The sequence below is a fragment of the Phoxinus phoxinus genome (assembly GCF_949152265.1).
Source record: "Phoxinus phoxinus genome assembly, chromosome: 8".
NCBI lineage: Eukaryota > Metazoa > Chordata > Actinopteri > Cypriniformes > Leuciscidae > Phoxinus > Phoxinus phoxinus.
Window position 1 is genome coordinate 27,591,741 of NC_136883.1, and position 20,720 is coordinate 27,612,460.

Consider the following 20,720-nt stretch of genomic DNA (forward strand, 5'->3'; position numbering starts at 1 on the left):
TTACCTTAATCATTGTATTTAAATAGGTTACTTCTAGGTATTTCAAAGAATACGATGGCGTTTTCACTCATGGAAATAAGTATTACAGGTCATAATAATTATATATATAACCTTTTATTTTATATTTGTGTTGCAATTTAATATGTATTACAAATATAGGCACTTTATTTTAATTTGATCTCAGTCTTTGAATACATTGCGCTTTTGTTATTTTTTATTTAAGTTTTGTAGGTTTTTTTATAAGATGTTTTTAGAATAGCAATTTTGGATTGAGTAAATAATGACTGTGAATAACATTACTTGAACAGACGGTTTGTTTTAGTGTTATCCACACATGCCTCAAGTGTCAGTTCAATGCAAGTAAATGTCAAACAAATATTATAATATATTGTTATAATATACGAAATATAATATACGTAGAATCTTCTTTGTTTATTTAAAGCTATTATCACAGTAATAAAGTCGGCCTTTTATTTTGAAACACAGTAATTACGTCACTAGAGGTTGTTGCGGTAATGCTGTCAGACTCGCGCGATTGTTTTGGCAGGATGGCCGCCCTTGACAGCAATCAGAGACCACTGCAGAATGCCATGAAGCTTGTAAAAGTGGCCATTCAGCTGGACACCACCAACAGACACAAGGTAGATATGTTTAAATCTTTAAACCAGCCTTGTTTGGTCCAGATATGGTCATATTTAGCCAATAAGTGCATGCGACAGCGACGTCATTTATCAGCGTAAACATTGATAGAAGCTGATGATCATGAGAACCCTAATGCTAGTCCAGTCGATAGTGCCCAAAATGTGAACTTTATTCAATAAAGTACTGATACAATATTTAAAAGTACTGATACTTTCTTAGGATAAAATCATATCAATATTGATTTCGCATAGTTTACTTTTTGATATTAACTAAATCTAATTACCTGTTTCCGAATCACCTGATCTCAGAGTGTTTAACGATTAATCAGAGCTGGTTTGAGCTAGTGACTGTGAAAACACAGACACATTGATTTAGATTAAAAAACAAAAACATTTAGATAATACATGATGTTGTCCTTCTCTCTTTTGAGGGGTAACGTTAGATGTGGCAACTCGAGATACCCCAGAAGTTCAAAAGGACATCTAGCAACAAATCTTAAACTTAACAATATGGCACTGTGTTGCAGAATAGATTCAATAAAATCTTCCTTCCTCGCCCACTGTGGTTATTTATTTCTCTTTATAGGAGGCATACTGTGAATACTTAAGAAGTATCAACTACATCTCTCATGCTCTGCTTGAAGATGCCGCATCTAAACGTAAGTCATTCACACTTCAGACCTGCGTTATGAGAGTTCATAAATGAGTTTTCCTATTACACATCCTCCAACTCTTCTACTCAGAAGTGATGAGCGTTTAGGCTTCAATTGTCATTTCACAATACATTGTATTTCCTCTATGACAGTCATTGTCATGTGCTGTGACCTGGCTTCCTACTTCAAGAGAAAACAGGAGGACTTTAAAGGAAGAGATTTTATGTGTCACACAATGTTATGTGCTTCATCATCATGACATCAGTGAATTTGATTGACCTTTTTGTGGGTTAAAATGTTCTGTATCTTAACTCGTGTGGAAAAGATTGCATTAAATGATTCCTAAAGCTCTATTAAGATAAGGCTAGATCTTCTCACCTTTGTTCATGATTAGTTTTTCAGGTTCATGCAGAGTTAACCTGGTTGTTTAAGGCCAGTTCACACCGCACCAACTGGAGTCTTTGAATGTCTGAGAAGTTCCGTGCTGTAATCTGGTGACTGTCGGCATTGGTCTGCCTCTGTTGGTGCAGTGCGAATTGACCGTTAGAACTTCAAACCTTTAAATCGTACCTTTAAAGTGCTGTTTTTCACTTTAAAGTGTAAATATAAAGAGGCTTATGACTCTTATGCACTTCCTCTTGCAGAGGAAGGAGAGATGGAGTCGGTGGAATTAGAGAAGATGGTGAAACTGGTTGAGCAATGTTTGGAGAGGGTCAAATGTATAATAAGGAAGCAAGAGTCCCCTACACCTGCCACCTCCTCCACTTCTCTGTCCGATCCCAAACAGACCACCATTCCAGCTATTAATGCATTAAGTGATCTCAAAATATCAGGTGAGACTATTTTTCCTGGTTTTCAATCAGGAGGTCATTTGTTTAAAAAATTAAAATAAAATTTAAGTTTAGAATAATTACGATTTTTGAATGTTTTCTAAAGAAGTCTCTTATGCTTACCAAGGCTGCATTTATTTGATCAAAAATTCAGTTAAAAATGTAATATTGTGAAATATTATTACAACCTGAAATAACTGTTTTGTAATTTAATATATTTAAAAATGTAATTTAATCCTGTGATAGCAAAGCTGAATTTTCAGCAGGCATTAGTCTTCAGTTCATGATCCTTCAGAAATCACTCTAATATGCTGATTTGTGCTCAATTATTAATAAGAGTAATTATTAATAATCATTTTTTTAAGCATTCAAGTTTTTAATGCTTAATGTTTTTGTAGAAACTGTGATACATTTTTTTTTTTTTTTAGGATTCTTTGATTAATAAAAAAAAGCTCAAAAATATTAAAAAATAGTACTGGTCAAAAGTTTGGAAATATTACTATTTTTAATGTTTTTGAAAGAAGTCTCTTATGCTCATCATGCCATTTATTTGAAAAAGCATTTATTTGATCAAAAATACAGAAAAAAATGCAATATTGAATATTATTACAATTTAAAATAATGATTTTCTATTTGAATGTACTTTAAAATAGAATTTATTTTTGTGATGCAAAATTACTCCGGTCTTTAGTGTCACATGATCCTTAAGAAATCATTCTAATATAAGCCTACTGATTTATTATCAGTGTTGGAAACAGTTGTGCTGGTAATATTTCTTTATAACCTGTGATACTTTGTTTTAGGATTCTTTGATGAATAAAAAGTTTAAAAAAGAACAGCACTTCCTAACAACTTCCGTTCCCTTTCGTTGGGGTCAGTACTTCTTTTTTCTGTGTGAAAGAAATTAATTATTTTATTCAGCAAGTATGTGTTAAATTGATAAAAAGTGATTCCTATTTTGAATAAATGCTGTAATTTTTAACAATAAATCCGGAAAAAAGTATCGCAGGTTGCAAAAAAATAGTAAGCAGCACAACTGTTTCCAACATTTGATGATGAGTGAGTATCAAATCAGCATATTAGAATGGTTTGTGAAGGATCATTTGACACTGAAGACTGGAGTAATGGCTAATAAAAATTCAGTTTTGCATCACAGAAATAAATCATATTTTAAAGTATGTTAAGATAGAAAAAACATTATTTTAATTGTAATAATTCTTTACAAAATTGCTGTTTTTTTCTGTATTTTTTATCAGATAAATGCAGGCTTGATGAGCATAAGAGACTTATTTTAAAAACATTAAAAATTAATAATGTTTCCAAACTTTTGAACGGCACTGTGTTTATATACTGTATATATACATATATACTTACCTAATATTCCAAACTCCTCTCTTTGTAGAAATGCCTAATGAGCCGGCGTTGGTTTCTGTGACACAAAGTAAGGAACAGCCCACCACCAGACATCGCAGAGTCCTCTCTGAGGGAGGGGTGGCAGGCTCCCCCTTTCTGCCACCTGAAGTCTTCCAAAAGTTTCAGACAGTTGAGTCACAAGACAACCGAAAGTGAGTCACTAATCCATTGACATTTTCATAAGCACTGCATACATACCTGCAGAATGTGGAGGAACTTATGTAACGATGGGTACAGAGTCCCAATATCCATTGATCGTTGAGTTCACATCTTGTTCCCAAAGATATAGTACGACATCTAATACATTCAAGATAACAAACAAAAACAAGATATACGTAACACAGAAACATATGCATTAGTATTATATAACATTATAAATAGTGTTAATATAATAAATTGTCTCACCACACCATAGCTCTACATTTAATAATAGTGTTACTATTCACTTTAAAATTTCTCCATAATGAACAGACCTGTTTTAATAAATTTGATTGTCCAAGAACATTATGCCTGGTTTTACAAGAGGCAGAATAGCCTCTGTAAAATTCTTTAAAGGCATTTAAACAAAGTTATTTAAAGGGATAGTTCACCCAAAAATGAAAATTACCCCATGATTTATTCATTCTTCTTACAGATGAATGGGAGATATATATGAAAATATCCTGGCTCTTCCATGTTTTATAATGGCAGTGAATGGCCGTTTCTGTTTTGAAGTCCATCAAAGTGTATCCATTTATGATAAAAGTGCTCCACACGGCTACGGGAGGTTAATAAAGGCCTTCTGAAGTGAAGCAATGCGTTTGTGTAAGAAAAATATCCATATTTAAAAATGTATCAACTAAAATAACAAGCTTGCGGCAGACGGCCGTACGCATCGATTTACGGCGAAAGAGTAACCCTTGACCTGACGCATGACGCATTGACGAACGCGGAAGGGCAGAGGATAGAGCAAAACAAAACACTGGTCACGAATTAGAAGTCTAAAACGAGAATTTTTAAAGAGAAATGTCGGAGGAACTTGAGTTTGTTGCCCAGCTCTGTTTGTTTGAACCAGAGCTTACGCTACTCCTACGTCCTACGTCACACATCAAGTCGACTTGCGTAGGCCGTCTGCCGGAAGCTAGTTATTTTAGTCAATTAAGTTTTAAATATGGATATTTTTCTTACACGAACACATCGCTTCACTTCAGAAGGCCTTTAATAACGCCCCAGAGCACTTTTATCATGTATGCTTTGATGGACTTTTATGACAAAAATATACGGTTATTCACTGCCATTATAAAGCTTGTGAGAGCCAGGACATTTTTTTATATATAACTCCGAATGTATTCGTCTGAAAGAAGAATGTCATATATACCTAGGATGACTTTAGGGTGAGTAAATCAAGGGGCTAATTTTCATTTTTGGATAACTAATAACCCTTAAAGAAACCAATAATTGTTCTAATAATATGGATTATGCCTCTGTAAGAGAAAGAGCCCAACACATAAACTTTCCTTAATATCTAAATTATTATTATAAGTAATATATTACAAAAGAGTATCATTATTTGTATCTGCTATCCACAACATTTAATATTTAGGTTATTCATCACTGTTATTTTTTTAAATCATGGTTCACATGGTTCACATTAATTATGTGCACTTCTTCTGGCCCCAAGCCCCAACAATTGATCTTTCAAGGTTATCAGTTCTGTGATAGAGAACAAATCTATTCTGCATCCATATAAAGAAAGTTAATAGTACATCACGTTCTTTTAGTCTCACTAAGAGCTGCCCCTAATGCACAGAATGTTCAGTTTTTGTATGTGTATGACAGGGAATTAACGCCTATTGAAGAAGCGTCGCGTCTGAACCAGAAACTTAAGGCTAATTATGAAGCACGACTGGCAAGACTTACCCCTGGTCAGGCCACACAAAAAACCTCATTGGTAAGTCTAGAAAAAATGTGAGATTGTATTAAAAAAATAAAAAAACTTCGGAAAATGACTATAAAAAAATACTATGCTTGTGTATGTTCTACTCTAGAAAATTAATAAATTAATACATATATGTATACATACATATATATATATATACAAAAGCCCTAAAATAAAGTGCTTTAGTGCCTTCTTGAGTCTGTTTCTTTCATTCCTGCTGTATTATATTTTTTGGGGGTAAATATTTATATCCATATTTTTTGTTTGTATTTTTCACCACCATTATACATATCTAAACAAATTATGAAGAAAAAAAGGAATTGGCAAAAAAAAAAAAAAAAAAAAAAAAAAAAATATATATATATATATATATATATATATATATATATATATATATATATATATATATATATATAATAGAGAAGAAAAATGAAATGATGAATGAAATAGGCCCAGGAAGGCAAGGACAAAATGTTCCACCTTGTGATTTTTTTCCAACCTTGTGGTGCAACGCATTCATAATACATCAAATTGCTTATGTGGGGGGGAAACTGTAAACAATAAACAGTACACTTTACAATAAGGTTAGTTAATATTAGTTAGCTACCTTTGTTAACATGAACTATGAATGAACAATACTTCTACAGCATTTATTAATTTTACTTAATATTAATTTCAACAGTTACTAATACATTATATTAAAATCAACGGTTGTATGCACTTTGAACAAACAAGCAGCTGGATTTACAAAGATTGATTAAATACTGTAACAAATGTACTTCTTATTGCTAGTTCATGTTAGTTAATACATTAACTAATGTTAACTAAAGAACCTTATTGTTAAGTGTTACCCAATAAACGTATTATTTATTTGACCTTATTTAGGATGTTTACGCACCATGACTTTATTGTGCGCATGCGTATAACACATCTGACGCCACACCTCTTGTTTTAAATGGCTTTGCGCGATTCACTCAGGATTCACTGAGCTCACATGTGCTGTTGCTGTGTGACGCCTGCAGTGAATGTGGGATCCAGGTGTTCAGGGCGATAGATTGGCCGCACACAGACAAAGCCATTTCATATTTCATTTCCGGTCGCTTTCGTAGTTTTAATTAGCAATAGCGCTGTTAGTTGCACGGTAAGTTCTTGCGCAAAAGTTTTGGTGGCGGGTCAAACAAACGTTTATGTTGTTCAGCAGAACGCAAACATTGTGTGCTGTCCAGTTATCAAGAATGATCCGGAGACACAGAGAAACACCAATGGATCTTCGTTTATACTGGAAAAAACTCAAGGCATTCTGGAAGGTTCGTTTTGACATTATTTATTAATTTAACGTTACGTGGCGAGAGAAAAAGTTAACTTAACTGGTGCTGTTAAAAAAAACCGGCTTGCATTTTAAATCCTTTAATGGTTTGGAGGGAAAGTCGTATATTTAAATGCGTATTTGGTATGTAAGTATGCAAATATCCTGAATCTTTGCCATATGAAAATCGGTGCGTAAAATGACATTTTAAAATATTGTAAGTTTTGAAAGTTAGGTACCACTTTAAAATAAGGTTTCATAATATTAGTTATCTACAGTTGTCAACATTTGTTCATGTTAATTTCAACATTTACTAATACATTATTTAAACCTAAAGTCAAACAATGAACGGCTGTAAAAAAAAAAAAATATATATATATATATATATATATATATATATATATATATAAAATGAACATCAACAAAGATGAACAAATACAGTAACAAATGTATTTCTCATGGTTAGTTAAAACATTAACTAATGCTAGCAAATCAGACCTAACTGTAAAGTGTTACTGAAAGTTGACATGTCTTGCTGTGACATGGTCCATCTAAAACATTTTAACTGACTGCATTTAGCTAATTCTGCTTTTAAAAGTTCATTATTGATTCCCTTCACTTCATTAGTTTACTTTAAAAAATACCAAAAGGATTGCCAATTAATAGTTAATTTGGCAAAAAATCTATTAGGTAAAAGTGTGATAAATGGGTACAAACTGTTGACCAGTTACAGGACAGAAATAGTTTAGTTCTTGTTAACAGCTACTGTATAGTGGATGTCCCTTCAAACTGAATGATCAGTGTTTGCTGTGAGTGTTTTAACTCCATCTGTTAAATCTACAGGGATGCTGCACTATAGTCATGTAACTTTCTTCAACTTTTTTTCTACTAATGAGTAAATGTGTATAATGATGGTCTTTCTTTTTTTAATACAGACTCTCTCACTTCAGAGGCAAATGATGGAGAATCTAATAATAGCCAAAGCAAGACAAGATGCAGTATCCTTTATGGTTTCCTGGGCCGTGGCTTTTATTAAAATCCCCATGAATTCACAATGGATTCATGTTCACAAACTGTCAAAGCTCTGTATAAGTTTTAAAATTGAAACATACTGCTTGCGAGTAATTAAAAATGTTCTTTTCAAAATGTAACATAATTTGAACAATTTACTGAAAGCTTAATGCACTACCACATTTATACAAGAATGTGTTCATTTAAACAATAATGTATACAGTTATACAATAATGAAAATTGTCATTAATGTCTCACCCTCATGTCGTTCCAAACCCGTAAGACTTTCGTTTATCTTCGGAAAACAATTGAAGATCTTCTTGATGAAATCAAGTGGTTTAGTCCAAATTGTCTGAAGAGACACAATCATTTTATATGATGAAAAGATTGAATTTATCCTTTTATTCACATAAAAACAAATCAGTTGTGGTAAATGGAAGCTCAAGCATGTTCACTTGACGTGCGAGAACCAATGAGGTTTGTTCTCGTGTGTCAGCGAACATAAACCGAAGCTCAACTGAACTGGAAGCGCAAACATGCTGCATAATGAGGGTGAGGAATAATGACAGATTTTTCATTTTTGGGTGACATATCACTTTAATCAATGTGCTGTAAGCAAAGTTAGGTGCTTCTGATTTTTCTGAATGTGGTTATTTTTCAAACTGTTGGGAGTTTTCCTGAGCGCTTGCAGCTTCAAAGGAAAATGGAGGAGAGGAGACTCCGGCTGCAGGAAGAAGCCAACAGGTGAGCAGTTTTTGACCCATGGGCCAAATGGACATTCATAACGTTGCAAGTTGCACATGGAGTGTTATGAGTTTTCCATATGTTTCATGCAGTGTTGTTGTGCATCACATAATACCTTAGAATGACAAAGTTATGTTAATAATCTGAGCACCTTTAAGCCATTTAATGCTCAATGGTTTTCTAGAATTTGTGTTAATTTGTGTGCATGAAATATCATTTTTGCAGGAGGTTTGCAACCTGTGGGATCATTACACCTGAGGAACAAGAGCAGCGAGTTCTGTACGCAAGTGTGCTTGAATATGAGCATGATCATGTAAGTATATTTATATTGCAGCATTGATTTTAGACTTTGTGCATGAATTTGTGCATCTGTTCATTAAACTAGTAAACCTACACTAATGTTCGTATTTGTAAGAACTTTGTCTCTTATGCTCAGCAAGGCTGCATTTACAGTAAAAACATTAAATGTAAAATATTTTTACAATTTAAAAGAACTATTTTCTATTTTAAAATGTAATTTATTCATGATTGCCAAGAAAAAATTTCAGCAGCCATCACTCCAGTCCACAGTCTCACATGATCCTTCATGTAAATATAAACATGCTGAAGAAATGTTTAAATAGGTAATAGGAAGTTAATCAAAGAACAGCATCCAAATTTTGACATTTCTTCTTAATTGAGTATGTATAAATAATGGTTTCATTGGTTTAATCATAGGAATGGCCAAAAATTTGGAAAGCTAATCTGAAAATGAGTCCAAATGATCCGACACTGGTTATAGGTCTTATCTCCTGTCTTCTCAGGTAGGTTCGTGGTGTCCGATCATCTGTAAAAATAAATGAGTGTTTCTTCTGTATCTAATGACACCTGTTTTTGTCTTTCTTGATCCCAGCTACCCAGATCACCCAGTCATGAAGTTGCTGAAGAAGCTTCAGTATCGTGTGTATAACAGACTGTATCCTATAGTGAGCCAATGTGTTCCCATGGACACAGTTCCTGGTGGCTCGCTACCATTAAAGCCGTCCCGCAGCGCCCAGAGCCTGCTCGTGTTCGACAGTCATATCTCTCCGCTACAGCAGCAGAGCCCACTCAAATCTGCTCTGACACACAGCTTATCTGATGCCTCCATCTCCCTTTCCCCATCCCACGACCTCAACTCAAGCGACACGAAGTCCGAAACCGAACCGCACGAGTCATCAACTCTGATCTCCACAGATAGGGAGAACTCTTTTGAGGATCTGGAGAAGTTTCTTACTCAGCTGGACTGGGTTCCTTCTCACAGTGGAGATGATACAGACTCTGATGTGACCTTTGACACAACACACATGGACCTAGAGTCTCACATTCATAATCTTGAGGAGCGTGCTCTGAAGGGACATTTGAAGGCCATTGTCAAAGATATTCACAATGCTATCGGTAAATAAATGTTTGTTTGTTGTGTGACTGAGGCCTTAGTTGTGACCCTAGATATGTGCAACATGTGAGTTCAACATTCATGGAAATCCCCTCTTATAGCCAGTGGGATCTGTAGGGTTGTATCATGCGTTTATACTGCGTCAGGGTGTAAACAACGGCAGAGTGCCATAATCCACCATAAATGTTTTTGTCAAAGATCCTTTTATGAAATGTACTAGTTGGCTGATTCTCTATGGTAAATGGATTTGTCTTTGTGTGAAACAGATCGCCTGCTGTCTCTGTGTCTTCTGTCTTTTGAATGTCTCAACACTGCCATCTCTAAGGACCAATGTGTGGCCAGCATAGAGGAAGTCTTCTTCACCCCTATTTGGCGCCCTCTGTTGGCACTCTTTAGGTAGGTCACAAATTAAGTGTTTTTCACAAATGTACATAACCTTTCAAAAGTTTGGGGTCGTGTGAGCGCTCACACCAAAGTTATGTCAAAATGCCCTTCTTGGCGAGTATCAGTTAACAGGGTTCCTGCGGATCTTTAAAAATTCTTAAATTAGATTTATAAAATTTAAGGCCATAAGTTTTATTTTTACTTATGAGAGGTCTTACATTTTGGATGACACTTTGACTTGGACATATCTGAATGCTTTACCAAATTAAAACTTTCTAATTAGCGTACATATTTATTTATTCTATTTTTGTGTATTTACTTGTTCACGTGACAATTCACGTCATTTACGGCAGCATTACGTCTGTCTCCTGAACGCAAAGCAGGAGGAGAGAAGGAGAAGAAAATGGGTATATGTCAGTTCTATTGTAAGTTCATTCTTTATGGCATTAGGGGTGTGCGATATGTATTGTCTGATATTGTGATTATTGTTTTAACGCTGTGTAAGTCACTGCGAGCTGACATTGCACTTGTCACTCGTGCTTTCGCTGCGTGATGTGTGCAGTTAGTTATAGGTAGAAGTTTTTGTCTTATGTTCGGTTTTGTCTTAACTTTCTTACCTACTTCACAATGGCAGTGGGGATTCCCAGAGAGGAAGTGCTTAGGGAAGTTTGTATCTAAAAGTGGAGTTAAACACAGCCTAGCTCCAACGATTAGGTTCAGAGAGGGGGAATTGGACATCAAGCTCCACTCACTGGCTCTTCAGTGGGCAGCCTTTCCTTTGGCTGGCAGAGATTGAGTCATTCCATGATTTATCTAGATATTGAGCAGTAGATGGCACTGCTTGTCAATTTGTATCTTATACATTTGTTCTTTAGTTACAGCATGGCTGAAAATAACCATTTTCCCTTACAACTGCTCCCAAAAAAAGCATTTAATCATTAAAACACTTTGATAGCTGCTTTATGGTTTAGTTAATTGTGTATAATTATCTTATGTGTTTCTTTTGACTCTTTAGGGAGGTGAATCAAGAACGGGAGCTGGCTGTTGAGAACAGCATGCGTCTTCATCGTAATGTTTCACCTGGTGATCTTGGTGTAGCATCCAAATTGTTCCCTAGAGACACAGCTGTGCTGCACGGTTCCTACCCATATGAGTCGGCAGTACAGGAGTTGAAGCTTTTGTGTAGAGACTATTGTCCTCAAAAGAAACTTGACTGTATTGGTAAGATCTCTGAGATGCTTAAAATGAAACCACAAACCCTTTCTTTGTTCTACTGTGTCATTTCAATGCCTAAACAGAATAAAAAAATAATAATTCAAAAGTGTTTAACAAACACACTCCCCATCTGATCTGACAGACAGATAGTCCCACCTTTTTTTTTTTAGAGGAAGAAATTACTTCTAATTAAGACTACAGATTGCTGGCTTCTAGCTATCTCTGTATGTTAAGCTGGGATAGGAGAAAGAATTTTAACATGAAGTGAAGATGAAGTAATGTCATAATTTCTACTTCATCTTCTATTTGACTTTTTATGTAATTTTCACTTTCATAAATATATCTTGGTATGTAATAATTTTGACTTCAACTTATAATTGACGTCTCATAATTGATGTCTCATAAGTCAGAATTTACATATTAATGAGATGAATAGTTTGTCATAATTTCTACATCTTATATTTTACTTTATTTTTTTATATGATTTGCTATGTCATAATTGTGAATTTATCATAAATTACTTAATGTCATAATGACATTTAATGTCATAAACAAATTTAAAAATCTAAATTATTTCAGTCGAAATTGAGTCATAATTTTGAAGTTGAGTTATAGTTGACAGTCAAAATCGAGATGTCTTAATTTGACTCATAATTAATTAAAAAAAAGTAAATCTTAACATAAGAAATAAAAATGGTAATTTCGACTTATGACACTCAGAATTGATTTACCAAAGCTGTTTTTTTTTTCATGTGCCAGAAATGGGCTTTCATACTTTTGTTTTTAAATTGTACATGTTTTCCACATCATTTATGTAATATAAAAGTATATTTCTACACCTAAAGGGTGTATATTAATGCTAATATGTACCCTTATGGTATTAATATGCACCATTTGGGTACAATACCAGTATTTTTCTGACTGCAGTTGTTTTTCATTGCAGTGAGAACTTTACGAATGATCTGTGGCTGTGCTGAAGAGTACCGCCTCCTGCAAGAAAACGACCCTCACCCTAAATCAGCAGCAATGTGAGTATACACAAGGTGATAACATGTTGTGTTGCTGTGACGCTTTGTCCCTTTCGCTGTCCTTTTAAAAAAATGATCAAGAAGCTATTTTATTAAGTTGGAGTTCAGAGTTGTTTTAGCACAATCTCTTGCTTGTCAGCTGGCCTTGTGTCAGACTTCATCAGACCTCATAGAGGCCAAAGCTCAGCAGGGGTCCCGTCTTGACCCTCTGGCCCCCGCGGGGCGCTCGGAGCTGACTTCCTCTCTAAGTGGGTCGCCCTGTCTGGAGCAGACTTTGGCCTTAATGCACTTTGAGAGTCTGAATATAGAACTGCTTAGGTCAAATCAAATTGATCGTTATTCTTACAAAAAGGAGCTTTTTCTTTTGCAGATAGATACTTGTGGGCTCTGTGTATGTTCTAATGTGATGCTAGCAAATGAATTGATGCCGCCGAGATTACACTGTCGCCTCTTTTTACTCAAAGTCTTGAATTCTGGGTTCACAGCATGAAACGGGTGTGTTCAACCAGAGTAATATCATCCTGATGACACACATTTTCTTGAATGTGTGTATTTATTCAGGTTTATCAGAGTGAGTGTACTTGGCTCAGATTCTCTGTGGAAAATCTCCCACAGACCTCAGCGTCTGCTCCACTCTCTTGAAAAACATCTTAAATTTCTTCCTGTCTCAGCTGCGATCTCGACAGTTAAAGTGTGTGCTCACGCCAGCATCCTGCATGGGAGAAACTGTACTGGGAAGTTATGTGGGCCGTTATGATGTTTGTAACCTCTCGGCCCCGCCACACCCATTAAAAAAAAATATGCCTGTTCATCTGTCTCTTGCTTGCTTTCTACTAGGAAATGTGGGTAGAATGAACACTTGCGTCATATCTACATGTGTCTCTTTGCATCACAGCTTGCCGAGCAGAGGCTCGCTGGTGACGCACATGCTCAGCGGTTTGGCACCCCATGACAACGACTGATGTAGATGCTTGTTTTTAGAGCGCTGTCTGCATCTCATACAATGACATGACATCCAGTTTTGTTTTTCTATTAAGGATGCACATTTAGCTCATGTGTAATTTGTAGAAAATGTAGCAACTGGTGCAGATTCTGTTAAACTTTTTATACTGTGCAATATATCCGTGGTGGCTAATAAAAACGTAAGAATCATGCACAAGTGTTGACATGCAGACACTGTGTCTCGTATAGATGGGATGTAGGCTCTGAATCATAAATGTATATAATTTCTAAAATAAAAATGTAAATGTTAAATTAATAATTGTTAAATACCTATAGGTTTATATATATATATATATATATATATATATATATATATATATAAATTTGTTATTTTCTGTTTTATGTATTTGAATATTTATTTTATATTATTGTTTTGTATTTGTTTTGCTTCATTTACTATTTTCTGTTGTTGATATTTAAACATTTTAAAATGTTACACATCTTTAATTGACTGGATTATTTAAAGGATTTATTTTTTTGAACGACTATTGTTTATAATTGTGATTTTGGTCACACTGCCCACCCCTGATATTTGTATGTTTGTTTGTTCTTGACAGAACAATGGACCGTTAATTTCTGAACCCAAAGGCTTTGGTTCTTAAGCACTATTCGGGTGTTTTCCATTCTGTGGTTGTACATCGGTTTAATAATGATTATGCTATAAAGGCATCCGCGATTTGTTTGGGAGCGTGTCATTGTGAGACTTGCCCTGATTTTGCCCCGGTAGCACAGCCAAGGCGCATTCTGCCTTTGTTTTGCTTTTAAGTTTGTTTGGTTGTGAGGGAGAATGAATGTCCTCGCATGCATGCATGAACATGAACAATTTAGCCATTCTCACTATTTTTTCGGTTGTTTTGTTCCATTGTCTCTCCTTGCTCACTCATTCTTTCTTCTCCTCCTTTCTGGATTACATTCACTCACACTTGAATTTATATTGCCGTTTCCTTCTGCACATCAGTCATTTCCTCTGTCTATCCTTTGTCTTGCTTTGTCTTTTTGGGACAAGAGGGGGCATATTAGTATTCATTATATCTTTCATGCAGTTCATGCATTGGCTAACTGTTTCATTTCAATTGCCCCTATATTTTGGTTTTGCATTTATTCTGAAGTTCGCATCACCAAACTCTTTAGCTGTTCAACATATGCTCAGATCGTGCCATCATTTAACAAACAGGCTTGAACAGGAAAATGGCAGCGTCATCCCAGCACACCTTTTTGGTGCATGAGCGTTCTTTTGATTTGCAGCAGAACCAATGTTGAAACGGATGGTATGCAGAGCTATTCTCACCTGTATAAAACGTATCGGGTGTCCTGCAGTCCGGCAGGAAAGGGGACACCCAGCTACTTTCTCACGCAAGCATCCCTTCATCACATGAATCATGGGGTTTATGTGTTCTGTTAATGTTCTTTCTGAGAATAGTTTATCCTGCAAAGAAATGTCATTGGGTTTGTTTGTTTACTACTTCATGTCATGTTAATTTCTTCCATTTTGTCTCTCTCAGAGGTGCAGATGACCTATTGCCCATCCTGGCGTTCGTGGCATTACGCAGTGAAACGCCTCAGCTGGTGTCTGAATGTGCTGCGTTGGAAGAGTTCATCCACGAGGGGTGCGTCCTCAATATCAAATGCTATATACTTTCTTACAGTGTTTTGTTATTACAAATAAAAGTAATGGACGTTTCGACCAAACGGTCGACCAATCGCTGGCTAGGCCATTTGACCAATCCGAGCAGAGTATCTCTCAAAGGCAGGGCTTACAGTGAATGAATCTTCAAACAAGTAATTTTCAGAGTCTTGAGGTAATGTATGTTATGAGAAAATTAGGTTTATATGCATCAAAGGTGAAAAAAAAAAAAACTATTGTAGGAGACCTCCAAAACAAAATTTGGAGCCTTTAAAATAACATAATAGGTGCACTTTAAATCTACATTTACAGCCTGACTAAATATTATGCAATGGAAAATCTCCAAAACCGATTGACAATCTGTCAAATGTTTGGCATCACTTGATGATAGTGGGTTAGATGACGCTGTTTTGGAAATTTGGCTTATCACATCCTTTTAAGTGCCAGTCTCTCTGTCCTTTAGGCATGTATCAAGTGTCAACAGAACACGACCTCACTCGCTACCAATAATCGAAGTGTCATCTATTGCACAGTCTCAGATGTTTGCATAAATATTTCAGCTAGAAAAATACCCTCCAGTCTAAAAATGTTGGAATAAACTCAAACAGTTATTTTTGGTAATATGAGTCTAACTTTGACAACTTTATATTAAAAAATATATATATATTGAGCGATAGAAATCACAACTGTGAGATCTCAGTTTGTATAGGTGGCCGTTTAACCTGTTTCCTGAGTGGTGTTGTGGGGATTCATTGCACCCCTCCTGTGCTGTACTCTCGCGTGTCTACTCCGACCACAGCCCTGGGCTCTGTTTATCAGTATAAATCTGGACATTTTTACTGGCTGGTTAGATTGGCACTTAACAAGGAATGTTGGGTATATATTCTAGTTTGGGTTTTTCTCTCCCTATAAAAATACAAATAAAATATCTTCAGAAGTTTATGCAGCTCGGTGGTTTGGAACTGAGGGTGGAACTCTCTGCAGTGTGTGTGAGGGAAGTTCTGATAGGAAGTGTTCTCGTTCTCAGGCACAGTTCACAGATTTCATTTAAATAGGTCTATATACATGTCTAAGACTGATTTAAAAGGATAGTTCACCAAAAAAAAAAACATTATATGTAGTTCCAAAACTTTTTATACCGAATAAATCAAAAAGAGTGGGAATATTCCTTATGAACTCGATTGTTTTTGTTATGTTTTTTTACTTTATGGTTACTTAGAGAACAGAATGGTCTCTCATACTCTCCGGCTTCAGCTTGATCTCATGTCTTAGTCTCATTAGCAGACGGGTTCACTTGAAGTTGACCCCCAGTGGAAGAGATCTTGTTTTCCCTTGTGAGGAGAAGCGCTAATGAAGTGTTTATTTATGTCTACAGGTATCTGATTGGAGAGGAGGGGTACTGCCTGACGTCAATGCAGAGCGCGCTGACCTATGTCGAGTCACTGTTCTTGGGTGGGGCTCCAACCCCAACTCCCAAACCCACCTGACGTAGGTAAAGCCAATTATATAATTTCAGGTTCATCCTATCTGACAAACTCCCGCATCTGTGTTCCAAAACCTAGTGAGCTGCCTATATAGGTAATGAATTTAAGTTTTTAGTTTTTTTAACAAATTAATACTTATTCCGCAAGAACACATTAAGTTGATCAAATGTAACAGTTAAGACATTACTTTGTAATGAAACAGTATGCTTCCATATTTTACAACATCTCTAGATTGTCTACAATTTGCATATAAGCAGAAGAGAGGTACAGATGATGCAGTGGCTTGTCTCTTCAACACCTGGACATCTCTGGGAATTATACCAGACTTCTTTTTATTGACTTTAGCTCCGCTTTCAACTCAATTCCGCATCATCGGGTGATAAAGAAACTACAGAGTCTGCAAGTTCCATCATCTCTAATATGTTGGATCCATAATTTTCTTTCTAATAGACCGCAAGTGGTATAGGTGGACAATGCATTATCACCAACCATTGTTCTTAATACTGGCACCCCCCAGGGGTGCGTACTTAGCCCATTTCTTTATATTCTATATACAAATTACTGTCAGAGTCCATTTACTACTGCTCATTACTTTAAATATGCAGATGACACAGCCATTCTTTCTCTGCTTAAGAAGGACAATTACTTTTTTTTTTTGGACTATCAACGTTCTATAGCACATTTTAGTGTGTGATGTGAGGATAAAGACTAGGAACTGGTCTTTAGCTCCCCAAAAACTAGCATTACTATTAATGGAGAGATAGTTGAAAGGGTGGAGTATTTCAAATATCTCAGCATTACTTTGGATCAAAATCTCAACTTAAACCGGCATACTCTAGAGCAGGGGTGCCCAATCCTGCTCCTGGCGATCGACTGTCCTGCACAGTTCATCTCCAACCCTAATCAAACACACCTGAAGCAACCAATTAAGGTCTTCAGAGCACGTCAGGATCACTTGAAAATTAAAGGCAGGTGTGTTTGATTAGGGTTGGAGATGAACTGTGCTGGACAGTCGATCGCCAGGAGCAGGATTGGGCACCCCTGCTCTAGAGGTTTACAAGTGCGGTCAACAAAGACTGACAGCTATTCGTAAACTTAGACACTTGTCTGTTCAGCCTCGTCGTCGTCGTCTTTTGTATCGCAGTATTTTTGAGCCAGTCCTTATTTATGGTGCCGTTTTAGTTTATATTGTTTCTTTTTTTTAATATGCTAACAGTTACCAACAAGAAAAAATTCTTAAAGATAACTTATTTAGCAAGTAAAATTATTGGTATCCCTCCCTACTCCTAATTTATCGGATATTGTCTATACATTCATGTTGCGAAAGGCAAAAAAGAATCATCCTTCTGGCTGTAGGTATAGGTTACCGATGTGTAAAAGCCAGGTATAGTAAGTTTTGTTCCTATATCTATACGAGCTCTAAATACATAGGAAATCAGCCGTTGATACTTCACTTATGCTCTCTTTGTTGTTGTTTTTTGTGATATCATAATACAATAAAAATAAATAAATAACTGACATGTCGATCATTTAACATGTTATGGGTGTTTGTGTTATGTACGCATCTACAGTGGAAACAAATTTCCTCTCGAGGTCAAATTAAAATCTATCTGGACAAATTAAAATCTATCTATCTTAGATATGTTTGCAAGTTGCTACAAAAACAATTCTGAAAGATCATGTCTAAAGTAATAACTGCTGAAAATGAGCATTTTCTGTCACGGGATTTAATTACATTTGAAAATATATTAAAAGAAGAAAAAAGGTATTTTAAAGGTACACTGTAATTTTTGACCCTCTAGCAGTTTAAAAAAAAAAAAAAGCATACATTTTACAGAATAATATTATTTTGGTTGTGCTTCGGCTCTGCGTGACTGAGGATGAATATGACCCTTCACGATGGATAATGCTCTCTGTTAGAGAGTTACATATTGCAATTTATCTGTTCAATAAATGACCTTGCTCACCTGAGTAATAAAAACACCATCTCCATTTCACTTTCACAACATTTCAAATCTCTAAGTATTCACCATCTCCCAAAACCCTAGCCAATGTAGATCAATTATAAGCTCTGTTGCGTTCTTTTTGCCAGCAGACTGTCCTCTGTTTGGCTTCTTTTTTTTCTTTTTTTTGCCGATTCCCTGGAGGTTTGAGATTTAGCGTGCTCCCATGTTAACCTTTGAACAACTAAGTTTGTTGAAACAACTAACCTATGCCACTGCCACACCATACACGCGTCAAAGTAGCCAGAGCAGTAGGTGAGCGTAAGCGTTTTTTAAATACGGACCACAAACATTCAAACGGTTGTGTGTGGAAGATGATGATTGTTTTATATATACTTAATTATCTATTTTTTTGGGGCGTTTATTCCTTTCAGATATTATCTTTCAGTTGAGTAAGAAGTTCGAACTTTAAGTCATATGGTGGGTCGGGGAAAGATAAACTAAACCACTAATCCTACTCGACAATGTCAGTCCGCCTTATCCCATTTTATCCAAGTGTTTAACTTCGGACGGCGCAATGTCTGTACTGCTGTCACTTGCACTATGGTGTCCCACATTGAAACGCACTCCTCTGTCGTCATCATCCACCACAGCTTAAATGAAACAATTGGAAGGGGAGGGATGGGCGGTTCTCCTGATCACAGGGTAATGCTGCTCTTTTACCTTGATGGATGGATTACATTGACCTTGCTGAACTTTCAACTTGATTTCAAGTGAAATGGTGCAGTTTGTTGTTGGCCACAGGATTTAAGGTTGCGTTACTGAAATAATGATAGTCTACGGTGGCTTAAGTTCTAATTAGATTACCTAATTGAGACTGTTAAACATACCAAAACGTCAAACAAACTTTCAACCCCTGCGAGAGTGATGGGAGAACACATTCATTCACTTTTACTTCTGTTACAGACTCTGCTCTTAAAGTAGCTGGCTGGCTCACATTGTTCTTGTTCATCCAATTTAATTAGAACCCTTTGTGTTTTGATTCTAGGTGCCGTAGCCAGCGGTTTTGACGGTCTTCAGGAGTTGCTGTATCTCCTCTACTCAGCCTGTTTAGCCCCAAATCATGCCAGGCTTCAGTTCTGTTCGAATCTTCCCCACCTGCCGCTTTGAAGGGACTGGAGAAGGCTATACTGGGTTTGGGCGCTACAGGGCACGTTCATCCGAATGTGGTTCGAAATGAGATCAGTGTTGTAGCCAAAGCAAAAAAAAAAAAAAAAAATAGTTTGAGACTACATGGGATGAAATGAGCCAGATGTTAAGAAGGGACTTGTGAAAAGGTTAGTTTTTTTTATTTATTACTATATATTCTAATCCCATTGACTTGTTTTAGTTTTTTGTTAAAATGGTATTCCCACAAAATTTTATGAAATATAAATGAGACTAAAGCACTACTTGCATTTATCATTGTTACACCCTATTTATTAAACAATGAGCGGCATTGTTTAATATGTTAAATTGTTTTTTTGTTGTTTTGGAGCTCAGAATTTTAGCCTGAGTAGGAGAAAATAGAGCAAAATTTTCAAGTTTGGTCTTAAAGATTTTTATACGCTGGTCTGTGCATTTCTCTTTCAAGTAAATAAACCACTAAGCAGACATGTTAAGCTGTACAGGTTTTATGTATTTTTTTAAAAAAGATATCTTAATTTGTTATTTAAATGCTTTTCACTAATAGTTAAAGAAATTAAATCGATGTGAAAAAAAGCTTGGATGTGCAAGAAACACTAATGCTGCTAGAATGACTGTCTTCAGTCTGACGTTACTGATGTTGAGGAGATTTAATAGTGTGTGTGTGTGTGTGCGCGTGTGTGTGTGTGTGTGTGCGCACAAAGGCATAAATAAATATATTTATATGTTTTGTTTGTTGCTAAGGATCTGTAAAGAATGTGAATATAGCTTGAATCTCTTTGTCTGAGAGACTGCAACCATGTATTTTTTACAAAGCCTTGCCAGTTTGTGTTCGATCTTTTGGGATTGGATAATGCACATGGGCATGATTTGAAAATGCATGACATGTGAATTTTCTAACAATAAAGACAAATGTAAACTTTTT

The 20,720-nt window shown here is 35.8% G+C and overlaps 1 protein-coding gene across 2 annotated transcripts; it reads left to right on the forward strand.

Moving 5' to 3' along the window:
* Positions 1-488: 488 nt before the first annotated feature.
* Positions 489-20,720, forward strand: vps9d1 (VPS9 domain containing 1). 2 transcript variants are annotated; one of them, XM_079621270.1, is made up of 16 exons: positions 489-641; positions 1,228-1,300; positions 1,939-2,127; positions 3,527-3,689; positions 5,356-5,467; positions 7,697-7,759; positions 8,464-8,516; positions 8,742-8,829; positions 9,234-9,319; positions 9,409-9,932; positions 10,197-10,326; positions 11,330-11,535; positions 12,473-12,557; positions 15,062-15,166; positions 16,559-16,671; positions 19,659-20,720. In XM_079621270.1, exons 1-15 carry the CDS (start codon positions 516-518, stop codon positions 16,668-16,670), a joined length of 2,115 nt encoding a protein of 704 aa, XP_079477396.1. In that variant the 5' UTR covers positions 489-515; the 3' UTR covers position 16,671; positions 19,659-20,720. The 2 variants fall into 2 exon arrangements, with proteins under 2 accessions (XP_079477396.1, XP_079477395.1); XM_079621269.1 differs by having other exon boundaries at positions 16,559-16,675; positions 19,659-20,719.